At 41.8% G+C, this 22,496-nt stretch overlaps 1 protein-coding gene and 2 long non-coding RNA genes across 4 annotated transcripts; 1 reads left to right on the top strand and 2 right to left on the bottom strand.

Moving 5' to 3' along the window:
- Positions 1 to 3,402: 3,402 nt before the first annotated feature.
- LOC137174147 (serine/arginine repetitive matrix protein 2-like) lies at positions 3,403 to 13,172 on the bottom strand. Its single transcript, XM_067579271.1, has 4 exons — positions 12,950 to 13,172; positions 8,062 to 10,655; positions 7,787 to 7,918; positions 3,403 to 6,432 (listed from the first exon to the last, which is right to left on the bottom strand). The coding sequence occupies exons 1-4, from the start codon at positions 13,010 to 13,012 to the stop codon at positions 4,080 to 4,082; spliced, it is 5,142 nt and encodes a 1,713-aa protein (XP_067435372.1). The 5' UTR covers positions 13,013 to 13,172; the 3' UTR covers positions 3,403 to 4,079.
- A 2,419-nt stretch (positions 13,173 to 15,591) lies between these two features.
- Positions 15,592 to 19,261, top strand: LOC137174625 (uncharacterized). 2 transcript variants are annotated; one of them, XR_010925417.1, is made up of 3 exons: positions 15,592 to 15,779; positions 17,021 to 17,149; positions 18,106 to 19,261. It is a non-coding gene; the product is annotated as an uncharacterized lncRNA (long non-coding RNA). The 2 variants fall into 2 exon arrangements; XR_010925416.1 differs by having other exon boundaries at positions 17,021 to 17,180.
- Positions 19,262 to 19,403: 142 nt separating this feature from the next.
- LOC137174626 (uncharacterized) lies at positions 19,404 to 19,725 on the bottom strand. The gene is made up of 2 exons (XR_010925418.1): positions 19,608 to 19,725; positions 19,404 to 19,575 (listed from the first exon to the last, which is right to left on the bottom strand). It is a non-coding gene; the product is annotated as an uncharacterized lncRNA (long non-coding RNA).
- Between the last annotated feature and the right edge of the window lie 2,771 nt (positions 19,726 to 22,496).

The following is a 22,496-nucleotide window of genomic DNA, read 5'->3' as shown; positions in this document are numbered from 1 at the left end:
TGATTGATGTTTGTTATTATTATGTTGTCTGCAGGTTTGATTAAATCAACTCTGCATCTACAAACAGATCAAAATCATCTAAAAACATTTTAAAAATTAGAAATGATAAACATCCAAACAGAGATTAAACATTGTTAGAATAAAAGAAGAAACTAACAGTCAGGATCCTTTGGGTGGGTCCATATTTCCCTGATAATTTGATGAATGATACCTGAAAAGAGCAGTTATTTAGTGCTAATTACAGGGAAATCAGACAGATAATTAGTACACTACCAATTAATTAGAAAAAACTGTGTTTTTTGTTCTGAATCAGTGGATGAGTCGGTAAACTTGGTTCTTGAACCAAAATGCATCAGTAAAAGGTAAGAACGTTCTCTCCTCTCATTGGTCAGATTCAGTCTTTAAGAAAAGACTAAAGATCCAGCTCTTTCACGAACACTTCTGCACTCAATGGACTGAAATCTGCTTCTATGCAGTCTATGCATTGCCTCTGTGCCACCTGTTGGCGTCTACGTCCTATTGGACTCAAACTTAGCTTTATAACACTTACTGTGTAGTTCTCCTGACTAGATCCCTGCTTGTGTTAGAGGCGTCTGCTAAATGAAACTGTAAGATTGTAAGATGTTTCTGGAGCCTCAAGAAGCTCCAAGCTTCCCAAATATCAAGAGAACAACGTACTGTGTTGTTAGCCAGGTCAGACCTTGATCTAGCTAGCTGCTAGCTGTTAGCAGCTGTTGATTTCACTCATCAACATCTCAGCATGCAAAGTGCTTCTGGCTACGAGAGCCGTTTAGCTCAAACTTGCAGCCTTGTAGTTGGAGGTCACAACACTAATGCGATCATTTTGCTGTTAAAGGAGCGTGTTTGCAGGTGTTCTGTGTAAAATGTAGTACGAAGCCTTTTAGAAGGTCCTCTAATAAGTGTGCTGGTGGTCATTTTGGAAATTATTGCTCCGTTAATAAGATTTGAAGACTTATAGTAGCTTTGATGTCTGCTGTGTGGACGTTGATTGACAGCTGTGATGGACCTGCTGCTCCGGGACTCACACTGAGTCGGACTATTGTGACAACATAAGTTTAATGTTACTTAATAACGACACCTGTCAGTTAGTTAACATTAACCCAAGTGTGTAGCGCTCAGTGTTCCTGGTAAGCTAGCGTTAGCTTGGGTCCGAGGTAGCGAGGCGTGTTTCCAGAGCGTGAAAGGCAACATCCTGCACTACTTATTCGTAAAAGATGGCAACGAGTGTAAGCGGCTTCAAACCGGCTCCAACGCAACCCAGCGGGTGACATCACACCTCGCTACGTCCATCTTTATATAAAGTTTTGACAAGGAAAAAGAACACGTGGAATTAAGAAGACGATATCTCTAGTTTTGCTGCATTTTTATTTTTAAGTTTTTTTTAAGGCTCTGAGAAAAGTTAATTCATCAGGATGTTGTTTGATGCGTCCAACACTTTTTTATTAATGAGGGCAGCTTTGTCTCTCTTTTCAGATTTTTGTTTAGTCTTTTTTCTGCCTTTTGTCTCCTTTATTGTTATTTTTCAACCCTCCACTGTTTCCGACGCTCTTTGTCCTATTTTACTTTCCTCTACCAGAGTCGGGACTTGGCACTGATCCACCACAGTGTGTGTGTGTGTGTTTAACAGCCATTTAATCGGACCCTGATAGTCTTAATTAGTGTGGGAGAGCCTCTCCGTCTCTGTCTCCGTCTCTCCCGCGGGACTCATTATCCCTCTTAGTTTTCTTCTGCGGAGGGCGAGAGAAGAGTCGGAGAAGGAAGCAGGAGGACGATGTGAAAGATGGATGTAGAGAGAGGAGGATAGGAGACAGAAGAAGGGAGAAGAGGAGGAGGGGAAGATTAAAAATCCAGCGAGAGCTTCAGTTTGAGGATTCAGGATTCTTCTGACTCCATCTAGTGGTTGGAAATACAAACTGCATCTGACAACCAGAGTTTACCCCATCCTGAAAATATGAAAACTGCTGATTATCTTCAGTTATTGGGACATTTTTTATTTTTAAAGGTTATTTTGATGTAAAATAACACAGAAACTGATGTTAAAGCGTGAAAACGATGGTATTTGATACATAAATGATGCCACATTTGAGGTATTTAAGTTTGAGCAACTGTATGAAAATGAACACATGGTAAAAAAGTTTAAAAAGTTATTGATACCACTTTCTAATAAGGAATGGCTTTATTACAGGGGGGCCTTACAAGACATTTTCTCATAATTATGAGATAGCACTTCCATACTTTATTAATAGTTAAATAATTTATTTATGCTTTATAGATCAGTTTTTGTGTGAAAATGGTGTTTATTTGTCCTATTTGTTAATAATGTAGATATAAATGTTGGTAATTAATTCTTAAATACTTTCTATTAAGCCAGCAAAATGATGTTGGATAAGTTGATGAATGGATTTCTGTTCATATATTTTTCTAGAGTTTTTACTTGATGAATCAAGTCTTAGAAACCAGTTAAATTCACAACCTGGCAACCAAAAGATTATTATTCTAAAGCTTCATTCAGACTGGATCGGTATCGTTCTTGTATTTTAAAGTGGATCTCTTGAGTTATTTCCTTCTACTACAGGAATGTTTTTGCTAATCTGACAGATGGAAACATGCTAACACCAATATGAACCAATATGACGACAGAAACAAATAAAACCATCAAGAGAGCAAGACTTTATAAAAGTTCGTCAGATGCTCTGTTGTAATGTCAGCGACAGGTTGGAGCTGCTGTTCTCTCTCAGAGATATTAGTTTACATTTAGTCAAACAGTCTGCAGTTTATTGTTGACTGACATCAGAGATAATGATCCTCAGGAAGTTCCTCCTGGTTAAAATACCGTCTGGGACAAAGACATTTTATATTATTACAAATATATTTTACTATATCATCATTCATCTGTTTACAGTAGCTTCTACAGGAAGAGTTATAGTTGTTGAGAAATACATTAATAAACACTAATATCTGTGAACATTATAGTGTTATAAACCATTAATTAACAGTTTATATACTGATTATTAACGATAAACAGGGGTGTTATCGTCATATCATTGTGGCTTCGGGTGTATTTAGACACTCCAAATCTCAAACAGCGTCTGACTTTCTGACCAAATCTTTATTCATAATTCTTTAACTCGTGATGTTTTCCTACAAAACATGAACACAAGCACACATCCACGTCATCAGGATGAAACTGTGGTTGAATCTCCTGTAACTCTTCATCACCACCAAAACCATTTTTGTATCATGTTGGCAGATATCAGTCATGTTTTTTTCTATTTCTCTTGACGTTTTGGAAAAATACAATTGAGATCTAATTATAAAATTTAAATCTTATTTACTTAAATTAACTGAGAGGATGTTGAAATGCAGGAATGATATGAGGCGTCACTTTGGAATCGTCCTTTAATGTTTGTTTTAACCTGCTGAAGTGAGTAAACCAGGGCTGGGACCACTCATCAGTTCATCAATAATTATCAATGATAAGATCATTAAATCAATAAATAAAATAATCTGGCAGTTCATTTTTCATCCAATCACATTGCTAAACAACTTTTTCAAACTCTTTATTATTTTATGTTTGTCTGAAAGCCATAAAACTCACAAAACATATTTTCAACAAATGTAATTTTTTTTTTTTTTTTAACAGGATTATTTTGAGGAAAGTTCTTCTAGTTTGACAGATGTTGTCATTGAATAAAGCTTTATTGCTCGTCTGCTGCAAACAAAACATTTTTCAATTAAGATAATTAAAAATATAAATATCTCTGAACCATTTCAGCAAATATTAAAATTTCTCATTGTCCCAGCCCCAGAAAAGACAAACCACAAGTTACATTTGAAAATAATTATTTCGACTACGTTCCTTACATACACACACACAGGCGTTATGAAATGGGAGGAAACGGGGGGTTACATTTTAAATGAAACACAATTTTTCTATCAATTTCCAAACAATTAAACAAAAATAGTAACAGGAGGTAAAAAAAAAATGGAAATCAAAAAAAGGAACTTTCTGTTCTCAAAACATTTTTAATTTTTTCTCTTTTCATTTCCGGCGTCTTCTACGTGGCGGAGCGGGTATGTGTGTTCCAGACAGTGTTGGCTGAGTGTTTGTCAATGGGCGACTGAGTGTGTGAATGAGCGTCGACGGAGGAGTTCCACTGGTTCTCCACGGATTCGGGGGAAGATGTGATGTGATTGTCTGCGTGGAGCTGAAAGTCTCTCCGGGAGTTTTTCGAATGAGAGTCGACGGATGGCTGAGAGTCAACGGGGAGACGATGTTTTGGGCTGGGATCGATGGGGAACTGTGGGTTGGAACTGGGATCGAAGTGGTTGTGAGGTTTGGAATCAGAGTCAGTGGTGTGCAGAAGTTTTGAGTGGGGTTCAACGGTAGGTTCGGACTCAGAACTGCACTCTCTCTGTGGTGTTTGCGAGGTAACGCTGTTTTCGGTGGGAGAGAAGGCCGTGTGGTTGAAGTGTCCGTCAATCGTGGTGCGAGCAAAGCTGGAAGAATGTGAGTTAACAGGTGGCAGGTGACCACGAGGCGATCTATCCTCATGATTGACTATTGACTTACTGTCTGTCGGTCCCTCCGAAGCTGCACGGGAGGAGTAAAGGTCACCAGGAGATTTAGGACTCCTAGAACGGACATCAATGGGTGACAACCTGCCGCTGGGACTCGTTGATGGCACTGATCTAACTCTGGAGAGTGAAAGCCTTTCTGACAGTTTCTCTCTGTTACTGGATGAGTGGGAGGCAATGGGTGAGGGGGGGTTTAGAGTCCTGGAGTCAATGGATGAAACACAAACAGGAGGTGATGTGTCGTTAGAGTCGGCTCCTGAGAAAACATCACTTCCTGCCGGCGTGTCTTCAGCAGAGACGCTGCTGGAAGGATTGAGGTCAACGGGAACTACCCGACAGGAATTCGAGCTAAGAGTCGTATTCCGGCAACCTCTGGAGGTAGAGTCGGTGTGAGCTGGTCTCTCTTTGGACCAGCCAGTTTTGGCTGAATGGAAATCAACGGGAGATAAAGAATTCACAGGATGCAACTCAATGGGTGACGACTTATGACCAGATGAAGGTTTTTCCTTTGCGCCAGCACGGCTGGAATGTAACTGTGAAGATGGAAAAGAATTGAAGTCAAGATGCGGTAAGCGGTCCGCATTTGACCCAGAAGAAGAATGGAAGTCAACGGGAGATTTGTGGCTCATGGAATGGATGCCGATGATGGTCGATGCTCCAACGTTAGAAGGAGCAGTTGAACGGGAGTCAACTAAACTACAGGACGAATGCATGTCAATGGCTGCGATGCTGCTCGTAGGGGCCATCTCTCTCCTTAAAGCCAAAGCGCTGGTGAAATGTTTTTTCAGCGTTGAAATAGGAGGGATGGCCTGGTCGTCTTTAGCAGCCAAACGGGAGTCAACATGGGACGCGGTGGGATTTGTATTCGAGTCAAAGGGAGAATTTACACCGACTGGTTCAGTGTCAGGTGAGTTCAGGTCAATGGGTGAAATGGGGGACAGGTGTGGACTCCCGGCATCCTTGTGTTTTAATGGCGGCGGCGTGTTGCGGTTGTGCGACTGAACGGGGATGGCCTGTTTGAGGAGTGGAGGGACGTCCCTGTCCTCTTTGACCCCGCACTCCTTCAGTCGCTGCAGAGGAGGCGGCGGGGGGAAGGAGGCGTGACATGGCGGCAAGTCAAAACCCTGACTTTGGTCTCTGCCGTCGTTACACCATCGCTCTTCAGGGAAATCCGGATGTCTTGTTTCAGCCTGGCGTCCCTCACAACGATCCCTAAAACTCTTTTTTCTGGTGTCAGATGAACATTTGGGCTCAAAGTTTGATGAAAGGTCACATTTAGGAGCAGCGATTCCCTCCAGGTCGTTGAGGATCGTTGCTAGTAGATGGCTGTCAGAGGTCGAGACCCGAACCCCCGCCTCAGTTCCACCATCTACTATAACTGAAGTAGCTTTGTTCTCTCCCGCTGGCTGAGAGCCAGTTGTCTTTGTTTCAGCCTTTCTGATTGGTCTATGCATGATAGACGGTGGTTCTTTATCATCATCATCATCATCATCATCATCGCATCCCAGCAGTGAACCGCTGTCCTCGATGTTCTCCACGTCCACGTCATGATCGCTGTTGTCACTGGCAACGGGATCTGCAGCTTTGGATCTGCCCGCCGGCTCCGTCTCCGACCCGTCAGACCCTCTGTCCAGGATGTCCACGGGAAGCTCGCCGATTTCCGCGTCCATGGCCCCGCCCACACCGACTGAATGCACCAACGGGAGGGGAGGAAGGTCCGAGAAGTCGACGGTCTGCTGGCTGCTGAGCGGACTGCTGCTGCTGCTGTTGATGATCTTGTTGTGGTCGTCGTCGTGGCTGCTGTCGCTGTCGAGGGTGATGATGACCGGAGAACTGACAGAGAGATTACAGAGGGTGTCAATAAAGTTTAATGACATTTGAATCTCCAACATTCAACCTTACAGGAACAAAATGAGACACTTAACATTCAGAGTTTTATGAGAGTCGTTAATGAATAAAAAAGGTTCCAACCGCAAAGTTCATCAAAACAAACAAGACTTCTCAACTGCAGATGAGCTGATAAAACACTAAATGGCAGCTTGATTGGGGCTCCGACTTAAACATTAGTCACTTTCCACTAATCAATAGTTTATTTGAGTTTTTTTTTTAAGTATATAAAACGTCAAAAGACCAAAACATCCTGCATGCTGTTGATCAGTTGTATTCATTTTATAGACGATGTTTTGGTCCTCAGACCTTCATCAGACACCATTCATAACTTCTGATGAGTTGTCAATAAACTGAATAATGATTGACAGACGGTTTATGATCCGACGCTCGTCAATAGACTTTCTGGAGTCCAATAATGACGCAGTTCTAACTCTAATGAAAAATGCTCGTCACAACACAGATTAACGTTAAGATTTATTAATTTGATCGTATAGTTTCATGATTTAGACAACGACTAACCACAACAATCATTATAGAATAATGATTCTTTTCCCCAATTAATCAATTAATTGCTTATTCTGTAAAATGTCAGAATATATTGAAACATTTCACACAATCATGTTCCTACATTAACACCTTCAGATGATTTGTTTTGTTCTACCAACAGTCTAAAACCCGACGATTGATCGTTTATCAGAGTAGTCGGTGATTGATTTGACTAATTAATTTCTAAAATAATGATAGAATTGTTTCAACTTTGTCTGTTACAATTATTTATTTATCTATTTATGTTTGTTTTATTATTTATTTTGACTTGTAATTCCAAACGTTTTATACTTTTCAACATACAAACAACAACTGACTGATTTATTCTGCAGGTTTTTTGTTAGTTTACACATTGAATGATTATTAGAAAACTTTAATTGGCCGATCAAAGGAAAGACATCAACAAACAGTAACATTTACAACATTAAAAATCAAAAAGAGTCTTTTAATCAACGAATGTGTTTGCAGTATGTTGGTGTTTAGTTTTTCGATGTCTTGTCACCGCCTGCTGGTCGTTTCTACAACCACACGGTAGAAATATCAAATCATGACATCACTGTTTAAAGTTATTAATTTGAATTAAAACTTCTTGTTGTGTTTGACTACAGTCGTTAAATATTTACAGATAATTACTGTATTTTAACATGAATGAACCAGATCTTCAGTCTCCGTCAGTTACGGCAGCTGATCTGAATAAAACTGGTGAAAATGAGGCGGTTTGTTTGTTTGTTTGTTTATTTTTTTGCCGTACCTGCTGTGTTGTGTCTTGCGGTGTTTCCTGCGGCGTTTGCGTGCTGGAGGTTGCGTCGTGTCGGCCATGATGGTTCCCTCGTAGATGATCTCCACGCTGGGACTCCGGTCTTCTCGGCACCTCCTGCTGCTGCTGCAGGACGGACGGACGAACAGACAGGAAACAGCTTCAACGCTTTGTTTACCACACAAAACACGTTTTAAATAAAGTTGAACAAATCGTTTCAGACACGATCGATCTTGAAGACGACACAGAAACAGGAAGTGAGGGCTCACCTCTCCCCGCTGTAGCCGGCGCTCTCCCTCCTCGCTCTCTCCCTCCTCCTCCCTCTGTCTCTGCCGCGCCTCCTGCTCTCCTTCTCGCCACGCTCCTTCCTCCTCTCCCGCCGCCGGCTGCCACTCGGCCTCCAGCTCGGGTCCTTGTCGTTGCTGTCCAGGTGGCGGCTCTTGTATTTCCTCTTCCCGCCGGGTTTCTCCCCGTGGTGAGGGTTGCCGCGGTCGCCGGGGGAGAGCGAGGGCGGCGGCGGCGGCGGCGGCGTCTGTGGCGGTGGTGACGACGGCTGCGGGGAGGAGCAGAGGGGCGAGGAGGAGGAGGAGGAGCGTGAGGGCGAGGAGACGGAGGAGGTGAGAGGGGAGACCTGGGAGCAGCAGTATTCCCAGCTGGAATCCACCGGGCTGGGAGGCAGCGGCGAGCCGGACTCCATGCTGGAGTGAAACGGCGAGGGCGAGTGTGAGCGGCGGCGCATCATGGCGGGATAAATGGAGCGGTTGGGGTTATAAAGCGTGCCGCTCTTCCTCAGCCGCTCGCGACTCTGCTCCCGCCCTCTCCTCCTCCTCTTCCTCCTCCTCTTCTCTCTCGCCTCCTCGCCGCCCGGCTGCTTCCTGTCTCTCCAGCTCTCTCTCTCCCGCCGCCGCTCGCTCTCTCCGGGCGTCGCCGGGCTGAGCGTGCACACCGAGTCCCGGCTTCTGACTGAGCTGCCCGACCACGAGCGGCGCCCGCCGGCCTCCGCGTCTTTCTCCTTCGGCCTGTCGTCTTCCTCTCTGTAGGCGGCTGACGTGGAGGGAGGGATTGTGGGTAAATAAGAGAGGGGGGGGGGTTTCTCCGCCGCGTCCTCCTCCTTCTTCTCCTTCTCCTCTTCTTCGGTGTCGGAGGACAGCTGAACCAGCTCAGGAGTCCGCTCCGCTATCGGCTTCTTGTATCCGACGATCAGACACTCCTCCTCGCCCTCCTCCTCCCGCTTCTCTCCTCCCCCCTCATTGGCTGCCTCCTGGGGGGCGGGGCTAAACGACAGCGGGGCCAACGAACACGACGGCTCGGCGGTAGAGTAGGAGGGGCCCGGCGTTTCGTCGTCCCAGGCTGACAGACTGAGACAACTTCCTGCTTGGATGATGTCATCGTTAGTGCCGGCTGCCCGCCCCTCCTCCTCTTCCTCGCCCTCCGAGATGGCGATGACGGAACTGCTGTCGGTGGAGCTGCTCATCCTGTCCAGCTCCATGGCGGCGGCCGGCGGCTCGTACACCGCCTGCAGGTCGTAGTTGTCCAGGCTGAGCGGCGAGCGGGCGAAGCTGACCAGCTCGTGCAGGAAGTGGTCGGTGCGAGCCAATAGGAACGGCCGCAGCTCCTCTTCGATTGTGGGCGTGTCCTCCAGGCCGTGGCGGGCGAGGCGCGCCATGATGATGCGCTGGACGATGTCGACTAGCGAGCCGTGTGAGCCGTACAGCACCGTGAGCTCTCGCCGCAGCCAGGGGCGGAGTCTGTTCAGGTAGGTGGGGGTCCGGCGGAAGCTCTCTGCTGTGATGTCACGCTGCTGCTGCTGCTGCCCCTGGTTACCGTTGACCCCGGCAACCCCACGGACCCGTATCCCGCTGCGGTAGAGGGCGCGGCGGAAGGCCACCGTCTCTCTCTCTCTCACCCGCCGCACGGCTCCGCCTTCCCTCTGCAGCCGCTGCAGCCGCTGCCTCATCACCAGACAGGTCATCAGCCGCCGTGACGCCCGGTCGTTCGGCGCCACGGGAGCCACCGCCCCCGTGAGACCCGTCAGACCCTCGAAGATCACCCCGCGCTCCGCCAGATCCGCCCCTCCCCTCACCCGCCCCAGCTCCTCGCCCTCCTCGCTGTCCTCCGCCACGACGGGAGAGACGGCGGGATGGTGATGAGGAAGAGGAGGGAGAGGAAGAGGAGGAGAATCCAGGTACCACTCCCACACCCCCGTCCTCTCGCCCGCCCTCCTGCCTCCCCCGCCTCTCCCCCCTCTCTCCCGTCTCCGCCTCCTTGTCGTGCTTTCTCCGCCGTCGGTCGCTCTGTGCCTCCTCAGCATCAGCCTCATCTGATGGTCGCTCCTCGCCGCCGACGCCATGGCCGCCACCATGGCGACCGTGGCGGCGACGCTGCTGTTGGCGGGCGCCGGCCGCAGCGTGTACTCCTTGAAGTCGTCCTCGGCGCGGACGGAGTGCAGGATGGAGGCGAACGGCTGCTTGCAGAGCGGACACTCCGCCTTGTTGTGCGACCACTCCTGGATGCAGGGGAAGCAGAAGCGGTGCAGGCAGCGGTCCAGGTACGCCAGGTTGTTGAAGCGGTCCAGGCAGATCGGACACTTGGAGTCAGGCGACGCCTCCTCCGACGCCAGCACCGCCCGCGCCGAGGTGGAGGCGGAGGAGGAGGGAGGAGGAGACGAGGAGGAGGCGGCGGCGGCGGCGGCGGCGGCAGCTGCGGTCGAAGTGTTGCTGGTGTTCTTCCTCCTGCTGCTGCGGCCGCCGCTGCTCTCTCGGTTCCTCTCCTCTTCCTCCTCCGGCTGGACGCCTCCTGCTGCAGCTCCGGCCGCGTTATCACGGCGACGAACGCGCAGTTTCATCCGTGTGGGCGCCATCACCTAAACACACAGACAGGAAACAGGGACACAGACGGTGAGATGAGTTTATACGTCGACAAGCGGCTGAATCCTCTCCTGCTCTCGCTGCAGTCGTTACTTCCTCATTATGAGGATTCGACCTTTCATCCACATAGAAAGTGAAACGTAAGCGCGACGCCTCCGACCAGCTGAGAACAAACTTCACCAGACTGACCGACGGCAGGAAGTTACAGAGTTTATATTCAATGATTTGATTTCCCACCACAGCAACGACGGTGACAGGCAGAGCGGGAGTCGATCAATATATATGAACAGTTAATAACAGCTGATTGTTCTTTACTAAACACTCTCTGGGATTCAGTTTGGATCAATAGATTCAATAAAAACAAACATAATTATTTATTGACGGAACAAAAAATGTGGAACTAAAGTGTGAGGGCAGCGCACCACCCGGACAGTTTACGGCGCCGCACAGACTGGAGTTATGTTGTAGTTCCTCTTTAAAAGAGCTGCAAACATGTTTCGGTTTAATTAGTAAATAATTACATTTGTGAGACGAACATGAAGTATATCGTGAACTTAGAGACTAACGTTAGCTAGTTTAGTCCAGTGGTTCCCAACCTAGGGGTCGGGGCCCTCCAAAGGTTCAGCAGATAAATCTGAGGGGTGGTGAGATGATTAATGGGAGAGGAAAGAAGAAAAAACAAAGTTCTGATACACAAATCTGTTTTCAGTTTTTGGACTTTTTCTCTAATCTTTGATTTCTGGTGAAATATTGGATCATTTTTCAAAACTCTGCAACTGGATATTGGAGTTCCTCACAAACACTCTACTGCCCGACACCGGAGCCCCCCAGGGTCGTGTGCTCAGCCCCCTCCTGTTCACGCTGTACACCCATAACTGCAACCCCCGACGATGAGAGTTCATATCAGAAGGTGCACAGAGAGCAACGTACTGCTCAATGTCAATAACAACAAAGAAGCTGATTGTTGATTTTAGAGACAAGGAGGCAAAGACGGTGGAGCAGGTGAACAGTTACAAGTTCCTGTGAATCAGCATCAGAGAAACTGTCATGGACGTCACACATCTCCATCCTTGTAAAAAAAAAGCTCAGAGACGACTGGACTTCTTAAAGAAACTTTCCAGAGGAGCAACAGAAAGCATCCTGACTGGAAACATCACAGATCGACATGGGATGTGCAGACAGGAAGATGAAATCCTACCCAGAACATCATTGGTACCCGTCTACCAGCCATCAGTGATATCAGTGAGGTGAGGACCCATCCAGTCCCAGTCTGTTCACCCTGCTGTCGTATCACCAGACTACAGAGCAGCTTCTTTCCTCCTCCATTCATCCCCTGCACTCCAACGTAAAAACAGTTCTATTTTTATGACTTATTACTTATTAATCCATTTATATAATTTCTGTTTTTGTGAGTAGCATAAAGGGACTACAAACTACACTTTGTTATACAACCTTGTGTTGTAAAATAATAATGTTGAATGTATTGAAATGAAAGCATGTGAGAAGTTTAGAGGGAAAAATCACTATTTGGTGGAGCTGTTAACAACTCATAGACATGTGAAATGTGACCCCGACTACACACTGCTTTTTATAAGACGTCAAAAAGCCAAAAAGGTTGGAAACCACTGGTTTCATCTTTAACAATGTGTTGTATTTTAAAAGCTTGTTATATTATCCATTGTGTCAAATCTTCATCTGAAAAGTAACTAAAGCTGTTAAATAAATGTAGTGGAGTAGAAAGTACAATATTTCCCTCTGAAATGTAGAAAGTAGCATCACATGGAAAAACTCAAGTTTCCATCACTGTTCATGTTTCAGTTTTGGTGTTTTGTAGTTCTCTCGGTCGCTGATGCAGCAAAACAAGCTAACAACCAGCTAACCAGAGCTCAGCTTTCTCTCCTGGAATTTAAGTTAATTCTACAGATTTAAGATCTCAGTTTAGTTTCCAACTTTTAAATTCAGGGTTTTTTAACTTTTGTCTCTTCTCGATGTGGCAGAAACACACATCAGTAAAGACAGAACGACATCACACTGCTGGCTTTACTAGCTGCTACTAGCCTAGCATGCTAACACTAGCATTCAGTAAACCGGCTGGTTGAAATGTTTTCTTCCTCTCTCGCTTCAAACTAATCTATCAACTATAAACACAATCCCTTCGATCTGCAATAACCGCCAGTACATCCTGGTTGGGATGTGGTGAATAAAGTAGATAATATAAATATATAAATCTAAGGAGACGTTTCTGTCAATTTGTTAGCTTGTTAGCATGCTAACATGGAGGCAGCCTCACCGGGAGCTTCTCACTCGGGGTTTTTCTCCTCCTCCGGCTAGAATTCCGCACCGTGAGCGGCATCCGCCGTCAGCTCGACTACCGGCCCACCAGACTCCGCTGCTCTGATCCGTTTTAACCGAAACTCTCATTAAAACGGAAACATTTATGTCGGTGTTCCCGTCCGAACCGCAGCTGCAGTCAGAGAGGTGCCGCGGTGCATGACGGGAGAAGTGACACCACTAGTTTCTTTTAGCCAAAGATTGTTTGTAAGAAAGATGATTCACTCCCACCGGGAGAATATGAACGGAGATATATTTAGTTCATCAGAGGTAAAAGATAAATTCACAATAGTTCAAGTGTGTCTTAAACCAGCAGTCAGGTGTCTGTAATCATTCCTCCTGTTCATACTGGATATTTAAAGATCCTTCAAATGTGCTTTCAATGGAAGTGATGGAGGCCAAAATCCACAGTGTGTCCACACAGTCATTCAAAAGTCTGTGTGAAGCTTCTATTCAGCTTCATCAGTCTGAGTTAGTCATATCAAGTGGATATCTGACACATTTACAGTCTTTTTAGCATCAAATTCCCTCTTTGTGTGTCCTCGGACAGTGTTTCCCTGTTGAGCTGCAGGTGGAAGTATAGTAACAAAAAGAGGGACTTTGGTACTAAAAAGACTGTAACGTTGAAAGATATCTACTTGATTTGACTCATTTGGACGCTGAAGCTTCATATTAGCTTCAGATAAACTTTTAAATACTTTTTTCACAATAGGAGGACTGTGGATTTTAAGATAAGATAGACTCTATTGTCTCAGTGGGGAATCTGCGTTGGACATCACAGTGTCTGTAGTATAAAATCACAGCAAAACAGTAATAAAAAACAACAAATAAATTCATCCATCAAGGCACATGCCCATCTACATTCGTAAAAATGCACACATAGAGTATAATATTATAACAGTGATCAATGACATGAAGAACAGCTACCACATACACAAATTTCAGTATCAGGTAGATCCTGTCTGATTATGGTTTGCTGGAATATAGCCTGAAGAGTAGGATGCTGAAGGAATCCCATAATTTTCATGGCTGTCTGTATAAGTCATGTGATCTGGACCGTGTAACGGTGTACAGTACTGACGGTCACGGACTCAGAAACAGTTCTGTTCACTCTGACATGCTGGATGATAAAGAACAAATGAACCACTTATGATGGATGGGTTGACTTTCAGTAAGTAATATGTGGGGCTGCAAGGTGTTCAATGCAGAACTGAAATCAACAATCAATAGTCTGGCAGCGGTTTAGTGACCACGTACACTATACTACTGATTACATCATCAGTGCCTCTGTGGTATCTGCAAACACGTAAATATATAATAATGTCTCAGACAGAAGGACCCAACCAGTCATTTTACTTTAGTACTTTAACTACATTTTGCTGCTAATATTTATGTACTTTTACTGTAGTAGGATTTTTCATGCAGGACTTTTACTTGTAATGGAGTATTTTTTACATTGCTGTACTTTTACTGAAGTAAAAGATCAGAGTACTTCTTCGACCACAGGTTTGCACTGACAGATGACTATTTACATGGACTTATATCTCAAACAGACTCGGTGGGTTTGTTGTCTCTGAAATGAAGCGGAGTGAGACATCGTCTCTTTGAGTTTTAGTTACTATCGTAACGGTCGCAGTGTTTGGTTCCCGGTGCTGCCGCCTAACGGCCACAGAAAGCAGCCAACGGCTCTGTTTAGCATGTAATCAGGAATTATAGTAAAAATAGAGATAAGTATGAATAAATCAATAGATAAATGCAGAAATAAATGATTAAATAGACCTACATAAATAATCCAAAAATAAATATATTTTGGTAATGAAAAAGGACACAATTAAATGAATGTCATGTATTTATCTCCTACATTTCTATAAATCATCTTTTATTTAGACTGTTTCTGTATTTCTGCATTTTTTCATTTATTTATTTCTGTATTTCTGTGTCTATATGTTAATAAGGTAGGAGATCCTAACCTCACTCAATACAGGACTGGTTATAGAGGTGTAATTGTTTTGGATATACTACTACTGCCTTAGCTGCCCTGAACAAAGACTGTATATAAGGGTATACACAAATAAATAAATGAAGACATGTAGAAATACAGAAATAAATAAATGAAGATATGTAGAAATACAGAAATAAATAAATGAAGATATGTAGAAATACAGAAATAAATAAATAATGAAATGTAGAAATAAATAAAGAATAAAGAAATAAATAGATGAAGACATGTAGAAATACCGAAATAAAGAAATAACAAAATGTAGAGATAAATAAATGAAGTAATGAAGAAATGTAGAGATACAGAAACAAAGAAAAAAACGAAATGAAGAAATAAATAAATCAAGAAATATAGAGATACAGAAAAAATGAAATGTAGAAACACAGAAGTAACCTAGATCAAATGTATGCAAATGTAGAAATAAATTCAAGACATTCATTTAATTAGGCTGGGTCCTTTTAATTCCCAACATGTATTCATTGTTTATTTATGTACTTAATTATTTATTCCTGCATCTATTTATTTATATTTAAGACCTTTTTCGTCCTCCATAAATAACAGTAATGAACTTATTTAATTAGCAGAAGAGTCTGTGGCGTCTTACAAACAGACTCCGGAGCACAAGATGGCGGTGTTTCCCGCCGCTGGGATCAGAGGGAGCAGGAAGAAAGACAAAAAACAAACCGTAAACAAACTGCAACGGAGTTTCAGCCTCGGCGGGTCTAAACAGAGTTAAATGAAGAAGATGTTGACGTTCAGCAGACGAGCTCTGGACAGGATTTACTCTGCGGTACATTCACTAACTTACACCTGATATCTGCTGCCGTTAACGTTAACGTCGCTCCCATTTAACGGAAACGTTCAACTAGCCGCTAACGGCTAACGAAGCGAGCAAAAATGAAGACTGTGACCGTTAGTTAGAAACTGAGTACAGTACTACAGTAACCTACATGTTAATATTAGTTATTTTAGAGAAGTACTCAGATACTTTACTGCAGTAAAAGTACATAAGTATCATGAGCTTGATGTAGTTAAAGTACTGCAGTAAAAGTACATAAGTATTATGAGCTTGATGTAGTTAAAGTATTGCAGTAAAAGTAGTGGTTTGGTCCCTCTGACTGATATATTATTATATATGACATCATTAGATTATTAATAGTGAAGCATCAGTGTTAGAGCAGCATGTTACTGTTGTAGCTGCTGGAGGTGGAGCTAGTTTACACTACTTTATATACAGTTAGCTAGTTTAGTCCAGTGGTTCCCAACCTAGGGGTCGGGCCCCTCCAAGGGGTCAGCAGATAAATCTGAGGGGTCGTGAGATGATTAATGGGAGAGGAAAGAAGAGAAGTGAAGTGTAAACAGGGTACAAATAGTGAAAAGAAGTGAAGAGTGCCGATGAATATTGAATGTTAGCCTACAAATAAAGAAAAAAAAGTGACGTTAGTTTATATACATACAGTAGGTGGTTATGAACAGTATCTACAGCTTGTTCAAATATACAGTAATGAATGAACTGTATTGCACATTCTGTATGTTAAACTAAACTATATATAATGTATATAATTAGTAGGTTCAGTGGATATTGCAGTGAGTTAACTGTTCATAAGTGTGACAGCGAGGTGATAGTCCTGACCTGCCCTCCTCTGCCTCTGATTGGCTGACGCAGATATTCTCACCCTAAACCTAACCAACCCAAGCAAGGAAGATAACGAGTACTAGCCAATCAGAGGCAGAGGAGGGCGGGTCATGAGTCATTCTGGGAAAATTTGGCGACGGCGAGGAGTGAAAAACTGTTCCTGTGTCTGGTGGTTTTAGTGTACAGTTTTCTGTAGCGCCATCTGCTGGAAAAAAAAACTAATCCTCACATTAAAGAAGCTGAAATTACTGAATATTTGTCATTTTTGCTTGAAAAACATTAAATAGCTAATCTTCACAGCTCTAAAGTTTATTTTATATTATTTTATATGAAATGAGGTTAACTTTAGATGGTTCATTTGGACAGTTAAGGTCTCTTTTTTTTTGGTTCCTCAGGTCTTGCTGGCTGTCGTGGTCTTGTCCTGGTCTTATGTGATCTACGCCAGCAGGATCGCAGCTCATTGGATGCTGGAGAAGAGGACCGCCCCCCTGCAGCATGACTGACGGCTGCAGCGGCCAATACTGGTCAGCGTTGGTGCACGAAGACCTTTAAGAAGTGAGGAGAATCTTCTGCACAGTTACTCGTTTATAAAAGTTTAGACGCTGTTTGTGCCTTTTATACTCAACAATAATGTTTTTATATTATATTTATAATTGTCTTTAGTTTAAAAGAAAAAAGAATCACAAAATACCATATTTGATATGAAAAATTCTATAAAATTTTGTTAAAAATAAAGCAGATTTTTACTTTTGACATATTTTTGTTTCTTTACCAGAATAATTTGACAAGAAACGGCATCAAGATTTGATTAAAAATCAGAAGTGAGAGTCAGAATTTGAATATTTTAATTATTATTCTGATCTCTTTTTATTTTCTGTCATTTATGACAAAGAAAAACCAGCAAATTCTCACGTTTGAGAAGCTGGAACCAGAAAATATTTGACATTTTTTCTTGAAAAATGTCAAATAAATGATAAAGTGATTGTTAAAATATTTGCAGATTAATTTTCTTTAGAGCAACTAAACTAAACAAGATGAAGACAGAAAATCTTTAATATTTTCATTAGTTTAGAAGAAAAAAGAATCACAAAATGTCTTTATCTGAGAATATTTTTAAATGATTTTTTAAACATAAATAGACACGATACAAAAAAAAAAAGGAAATATAAAAGTCAAACAGATGTAATAATTGATTGTTTTAGCTCTTTGATAATGAATCAGATCAAAGTTAAATCTGAGGTAAAAACACGACAAAAGAGAAAACAGCTTTAAAAACTTTAGATATTTTTACTAGTAAAACTAAATGTTTTAAATAAATATTCTGATATATGTTGATACAAAACTGTGAAGAACAAACCTGCTTTTATAAAAAAACATTAAATCCACTTTAGTCTTTGTGTCTCGTTTTGTTTTTGTCAACATGATGTAAATGAACAGAAATCCTCCATTTATGTAGTTTAACACATTACATTTGTTTCAGATTCTTCTCTGTGTCTGCTGTCGGCGTCCTGATCTGGTCTCAGCTGGTCTCAGCCAGTCTCAGCTGGTCTCAGCCGGTCTCAGCCGGTCTCAGTTGGTCTCAGCTGGTCTCAGCTGGTCTCAGTTGGTCTCAGCTGGTCTCAGCCGGTCTCAACCGGTCTCAGCTGGTCTCAGCTGGTCTCAGCTGGTCTCAGCTGGTCTCAGCCGGTCTCAGTTGGTCTCAACTGGTCTCAGATGTGACCCTGCTGAGGGTTCAGACCTCTGACAGACCTGAAGAGACTGAACCACGTTGTTCAAACGTCTCAGGACCGGAACGAACCTGAAACTAAAGAAACTCTGTTTCCTGAGTGAACATCAGAGATTTCTGAGTTTTCGTGGATGAAACCGTCTCTGGAGGTCATTTCGACGTGTTTGGTTTCCCGCCATCGAGGACTTCATTACCCAGATGTCCAGTTTGCACCGAAGAGACGAGATGAAAACAGGAAACTGCAGTTCGGTTCCAGGAAAAACGTCTTTTTACCACCAAACTACAAACTGTCAACATGAAGTCACATGACTGACATGGAGCTCATTGATTGGACAGTTTTAGTGATGTCATCCTGCATCAGAGCTCAACAAGAGATAACTGATCATCAGCATGAAAGGACAGATTATTGATCGCTTCTTACTGGCCGGTAAAACATCTCTTCATTAACACATCGCGCTTCTTTTATATAAGAATGTTTTGATGAAGTTAATATGAAGTCAGAAGCTCTTTATCGATGTTTCATCAACAATTAGTTGATTCATTAATTAGACGATTGAAAGAATCTGCAACTATTTTTATAATCAGTTTGATTGTTTATCTGTTTTTCTTCTTCATATTCCAAAGAAAATGAAACGAAAACATTTTGGATTGATAAACTGAGTTATTGATGGAGAATGTCAACGGGAATGTTTTGTGTAATAAAGACAAGAATAAATATGTGTTTAAAGGACTGAGGTGTGTTTTTAGTGACATCATGTGTTCACAGACGTCGTTATTACTGATAGAATCAGCAGAAAACTGTTTTATGTTTCATGTTGTTTAACATGTTTTGTTTTCTATTTGTTTTGTATGTTTTTTACGTCTCGTCTTCGTTTTGTTTCCACTTTGACATTAAAGATTTTTCAGTTGATCCGTGTTGAACGAAAACCGTCGAATCAGATTTATTCTAAACAAAAACAAGCGAACGGAAACAGACGTGTGTCGTCTGATGTATTCAGTAAGTAAAAACCTGTGAAACACACTGTTGTATAACCATGACACACTGTCTTTGATGTGTGTGTGTGTGTGTGTGTGTGTGTGTGTGTGTGTGTGTGTTCTCAGATATGTAAATGCTGTTAACTGAATGGGTGAGTGAGGGCGAGCGAGCTAAAGAGAAACCAGGAGAGAGAGAGAGAGAGAGTGGAGAGGCTCTTTTAGGTGAATAAACATCCTATTAACAAAACACTTCAAACACACACACACACACACACACATACACACACACACATATACACACACACACACACACACACTCTGATGTGTAATTAAAAACCAGTTCAGCATCTCTCTGCTGGGTTTGACCAGATAAAAACAATCTAATCATTTAAACCAAACATTGTTCCTTTATCCTTCATAACATCTCAAAACATGTTTCTGATATTTGAATTCATGTTTTGGAAAACAGTTACAGGAAATAAATACTCCTTCATATTCCCAATAAGTCACTTTGTATTTCTGTTATTGGACAAAACATACAGAGCGTTAAATATTTTATAATAAGGTGTAACAACAAGACTTGATCCAGAATGTGTCAATACTACAAGATTATTGTTATTGTTATTATTATTATTATGTTTACACATATAACATTGCAACATTTCTCGGACCTGAAATAATCAGGAAGTAAATAAAATATCAATAAAACACAACGATTCATTTAGTTTAGTCGGTTTTAAATCAGAGCAGCCAATCACAGAGCTCATCCAGTGTTCCTCTGTCACCATGACGACGCAGCAGCCATGTTTCTATGACACTGAAATATCTCAACTAACTAATCGATTATGAAATCTGCTTCGTTCATGTCTCCTGCTGACGCCACCGTGAGGCTGATACGTGTGTAAATATTCAAATATAAATGTTTCAGTTTGAATTCAAACATTCAAAGAAGTTTTATTAGATTTTATACGAATGTAAAGAGTCGAGTTTCTCTACAACACCTGAGCCCTTAGTGTGTGTGTGTGTGTGTGTGTGTGTGTGTGTGAGCTGCCGTTTGCAGCTGTGTTTGTATTCAGTCCTCTCATGCAGATGAGTCCGTGATCACTCAGTACTCGACTCTGTTAATCACATTTACAAATATGTTGAAATAAAAAGACAAAATATATTTAATATTAATATTTTAATTGATAATATATTTAATATTCAATATAAAACAATATGTAACAGATCAAACAAACCTGTGGAAGCTGTTTTATTTTAGATTTTGTTATCTGGAGTTTTCTCATGTTCATATAAGATCTGATCGATCGATCAATCAATCAATTGATGTGTGTTCAACGTTACACAAACATCATTAGAATCAACTGAACTTGTTTTAACTGCTGAATATTTGATATTAAATTCATCTTTTTCTTCTTTGAAGATGAAGAAAACCTGTTTGGAGTCAGAATAACTAGTGAAACACTCTTAACAACACTTGAGTTGCATTGTGGGAAATGTAGGCGGCAAATGTTGACAAGAAAAAAGAACAAATGCAATAAAAAAGCTGATATATATCTGGTTCTTTAAAAAAAATAAATTGTCCATCATGAGTCCAACAGAGTTACAGGAGTGAAAACAATCAATATTATTATCAATACTAATAATAAACATCATTTATTATCTGAAGAAGCTTTTAGTTTCTATAAAATCCACCAGCTGACACCCAAATTATTTATTTCTGTCATCTTCAACAGCAAAATCTGGATGAGTTACAACATCCGTCTCTCTCTGTTCACCTCCTCTCATCAGCTCTCTGAGGTCCTCTCCTCCTCCTCCTCCTCCTCCTCCTCCTCCTCCTCCTCCTCCTCTTCGTCCTTCCGTCCATCTGTTGTCACGTCCTCCATCTTGGCTGTTAACAGGTAAACAAATCTGCTGGCGTTCGTCTCTTCAAGTCTTCCATCTGCTCGACAATGTGACATGAATATTTATAGGAAACATCCAGCCAACAGAGATGTTAATTAACCTCGTTATTCACACTGGTTCAGGATCAGGATCAGGATCAGGATCAGGATCAGGATCAGGATCAGGATCAGGATGATACTGATGTCTAAGAAATGTTTGACTGCCCACCAGAAAATAAATAATAATAATCTGAAGTAGTTTTAATCATTTTCCATTTGTTCATTTTGTTCATTTAACCGTTTATTCCGATGTGCTCTGAAGGATTTTTTGGAGGGAAGAATATTAAATCCATTTTTATTTTAATTCACAAGATCTAAAGATGTTGTGTCGTGAGAGTGTAAATTCATCTTTAGGTCATTAAAACTATAAAAAGTCCCAGAAACAAAACTTATGTCATGAACTCTTTAATACTGGACATCAACCAGGAAGTTGTTTTTCACTTCCTGTCTCAAACATCTCTGCAGGGCGACAACATCAGACATGAAGCATCTACGAAGAAACACCAGCCGCTGATTCCTGTTCTTCCTGTCACATGTTGTCTCTGATTAGAACACGTTTTACTACAGAATATGTGATTATTATTATCATTATTATTATTATTATTATTATTATTATTATTGTATCATTTAGGATGAATTTCTGTGTATTTTTACTCTTCGTCACTGTAAATGTTGTTAGTACCATTTTTTAACTGTATCAGATGCTTTTACTGACTTTATGTCCCATTAATATTTAATTATTAAGTATAATTAAGATAAAGTGTGGGTACTTGTTGTTATTGTTATTAGTAGTTTTATTGTTGTTGATTCATTGTTGTTTTGTTTGTTGTTTTGTTCTTTTTTTGCCTCGGACCGATCACATTATTGTTTTGCATGATGATGTAATGTTTACTTGTTGCTACCTCGTTAGTGGCTGATGAGGATACAAATAAATAAATAATACATATTTACCTTTTATAAAACTGGAGACCAAAACAGACAGACGAGAAAAATAAAACTGCACCATTTATAACAAGTGACCACAGTCTGAACATTACATGTAACACAACATCAGTTTTAGGATTTTAATGTTGGATTATTTAACTGAAAACCAAAATTAAACTGCAAATCATTTTTTTTAAACAGTCCTAACGGTTACTGAAGCCCAGCAGTTCAGTTATTAAGCTACTAAATCGTTAATTTCTTGCTACAAGCTTTAAAATGCAGCAGCAACAGTTTACTATAATT

Source organism: Thunnus thynnus, chromosome 22, assembly GCF_963924715.1.
Source record: "Thunnus thynnus chromosome 22, fThuThy2.1, whole genome shotgun sequence".
NCBI lineage: Eukaryota > Metazoa > Chordata > Actinopteri > Scombriformes > Scombridae > Thunnus > Thunnus thynnus.
Note: the sequence above shows the minus strand (reverse complement) of the source record. Positions and strands in the feature narration are given on the sequence as shown.

Excerpts from the sequence above, each read along its gene's own strand:
- LOC137174147 (XM_067579271.1), bottom strand. The coding sequence starts at position 13,012 with ATGCCGCTCACGGTGCGGAATTCTAGCCGGAGGAGGAGAAAAACCCCG. Across the intron at positions 10,656-12,949 it reads CCCCGAGTGAGAAGCTCCCG|GTGATGGCGCCCACACGGAT; the intron begins GTGAGGCTGCCT and ends CTGTGTGTTTAG. Across the intron at positions 6,433-7,786 it reads CGCAAGACACAACACAGCAG|TTCTCCGGTCATCATCACCC; the intron begins GTACGGCAAAAA and ends TCTCTCTGTCAG.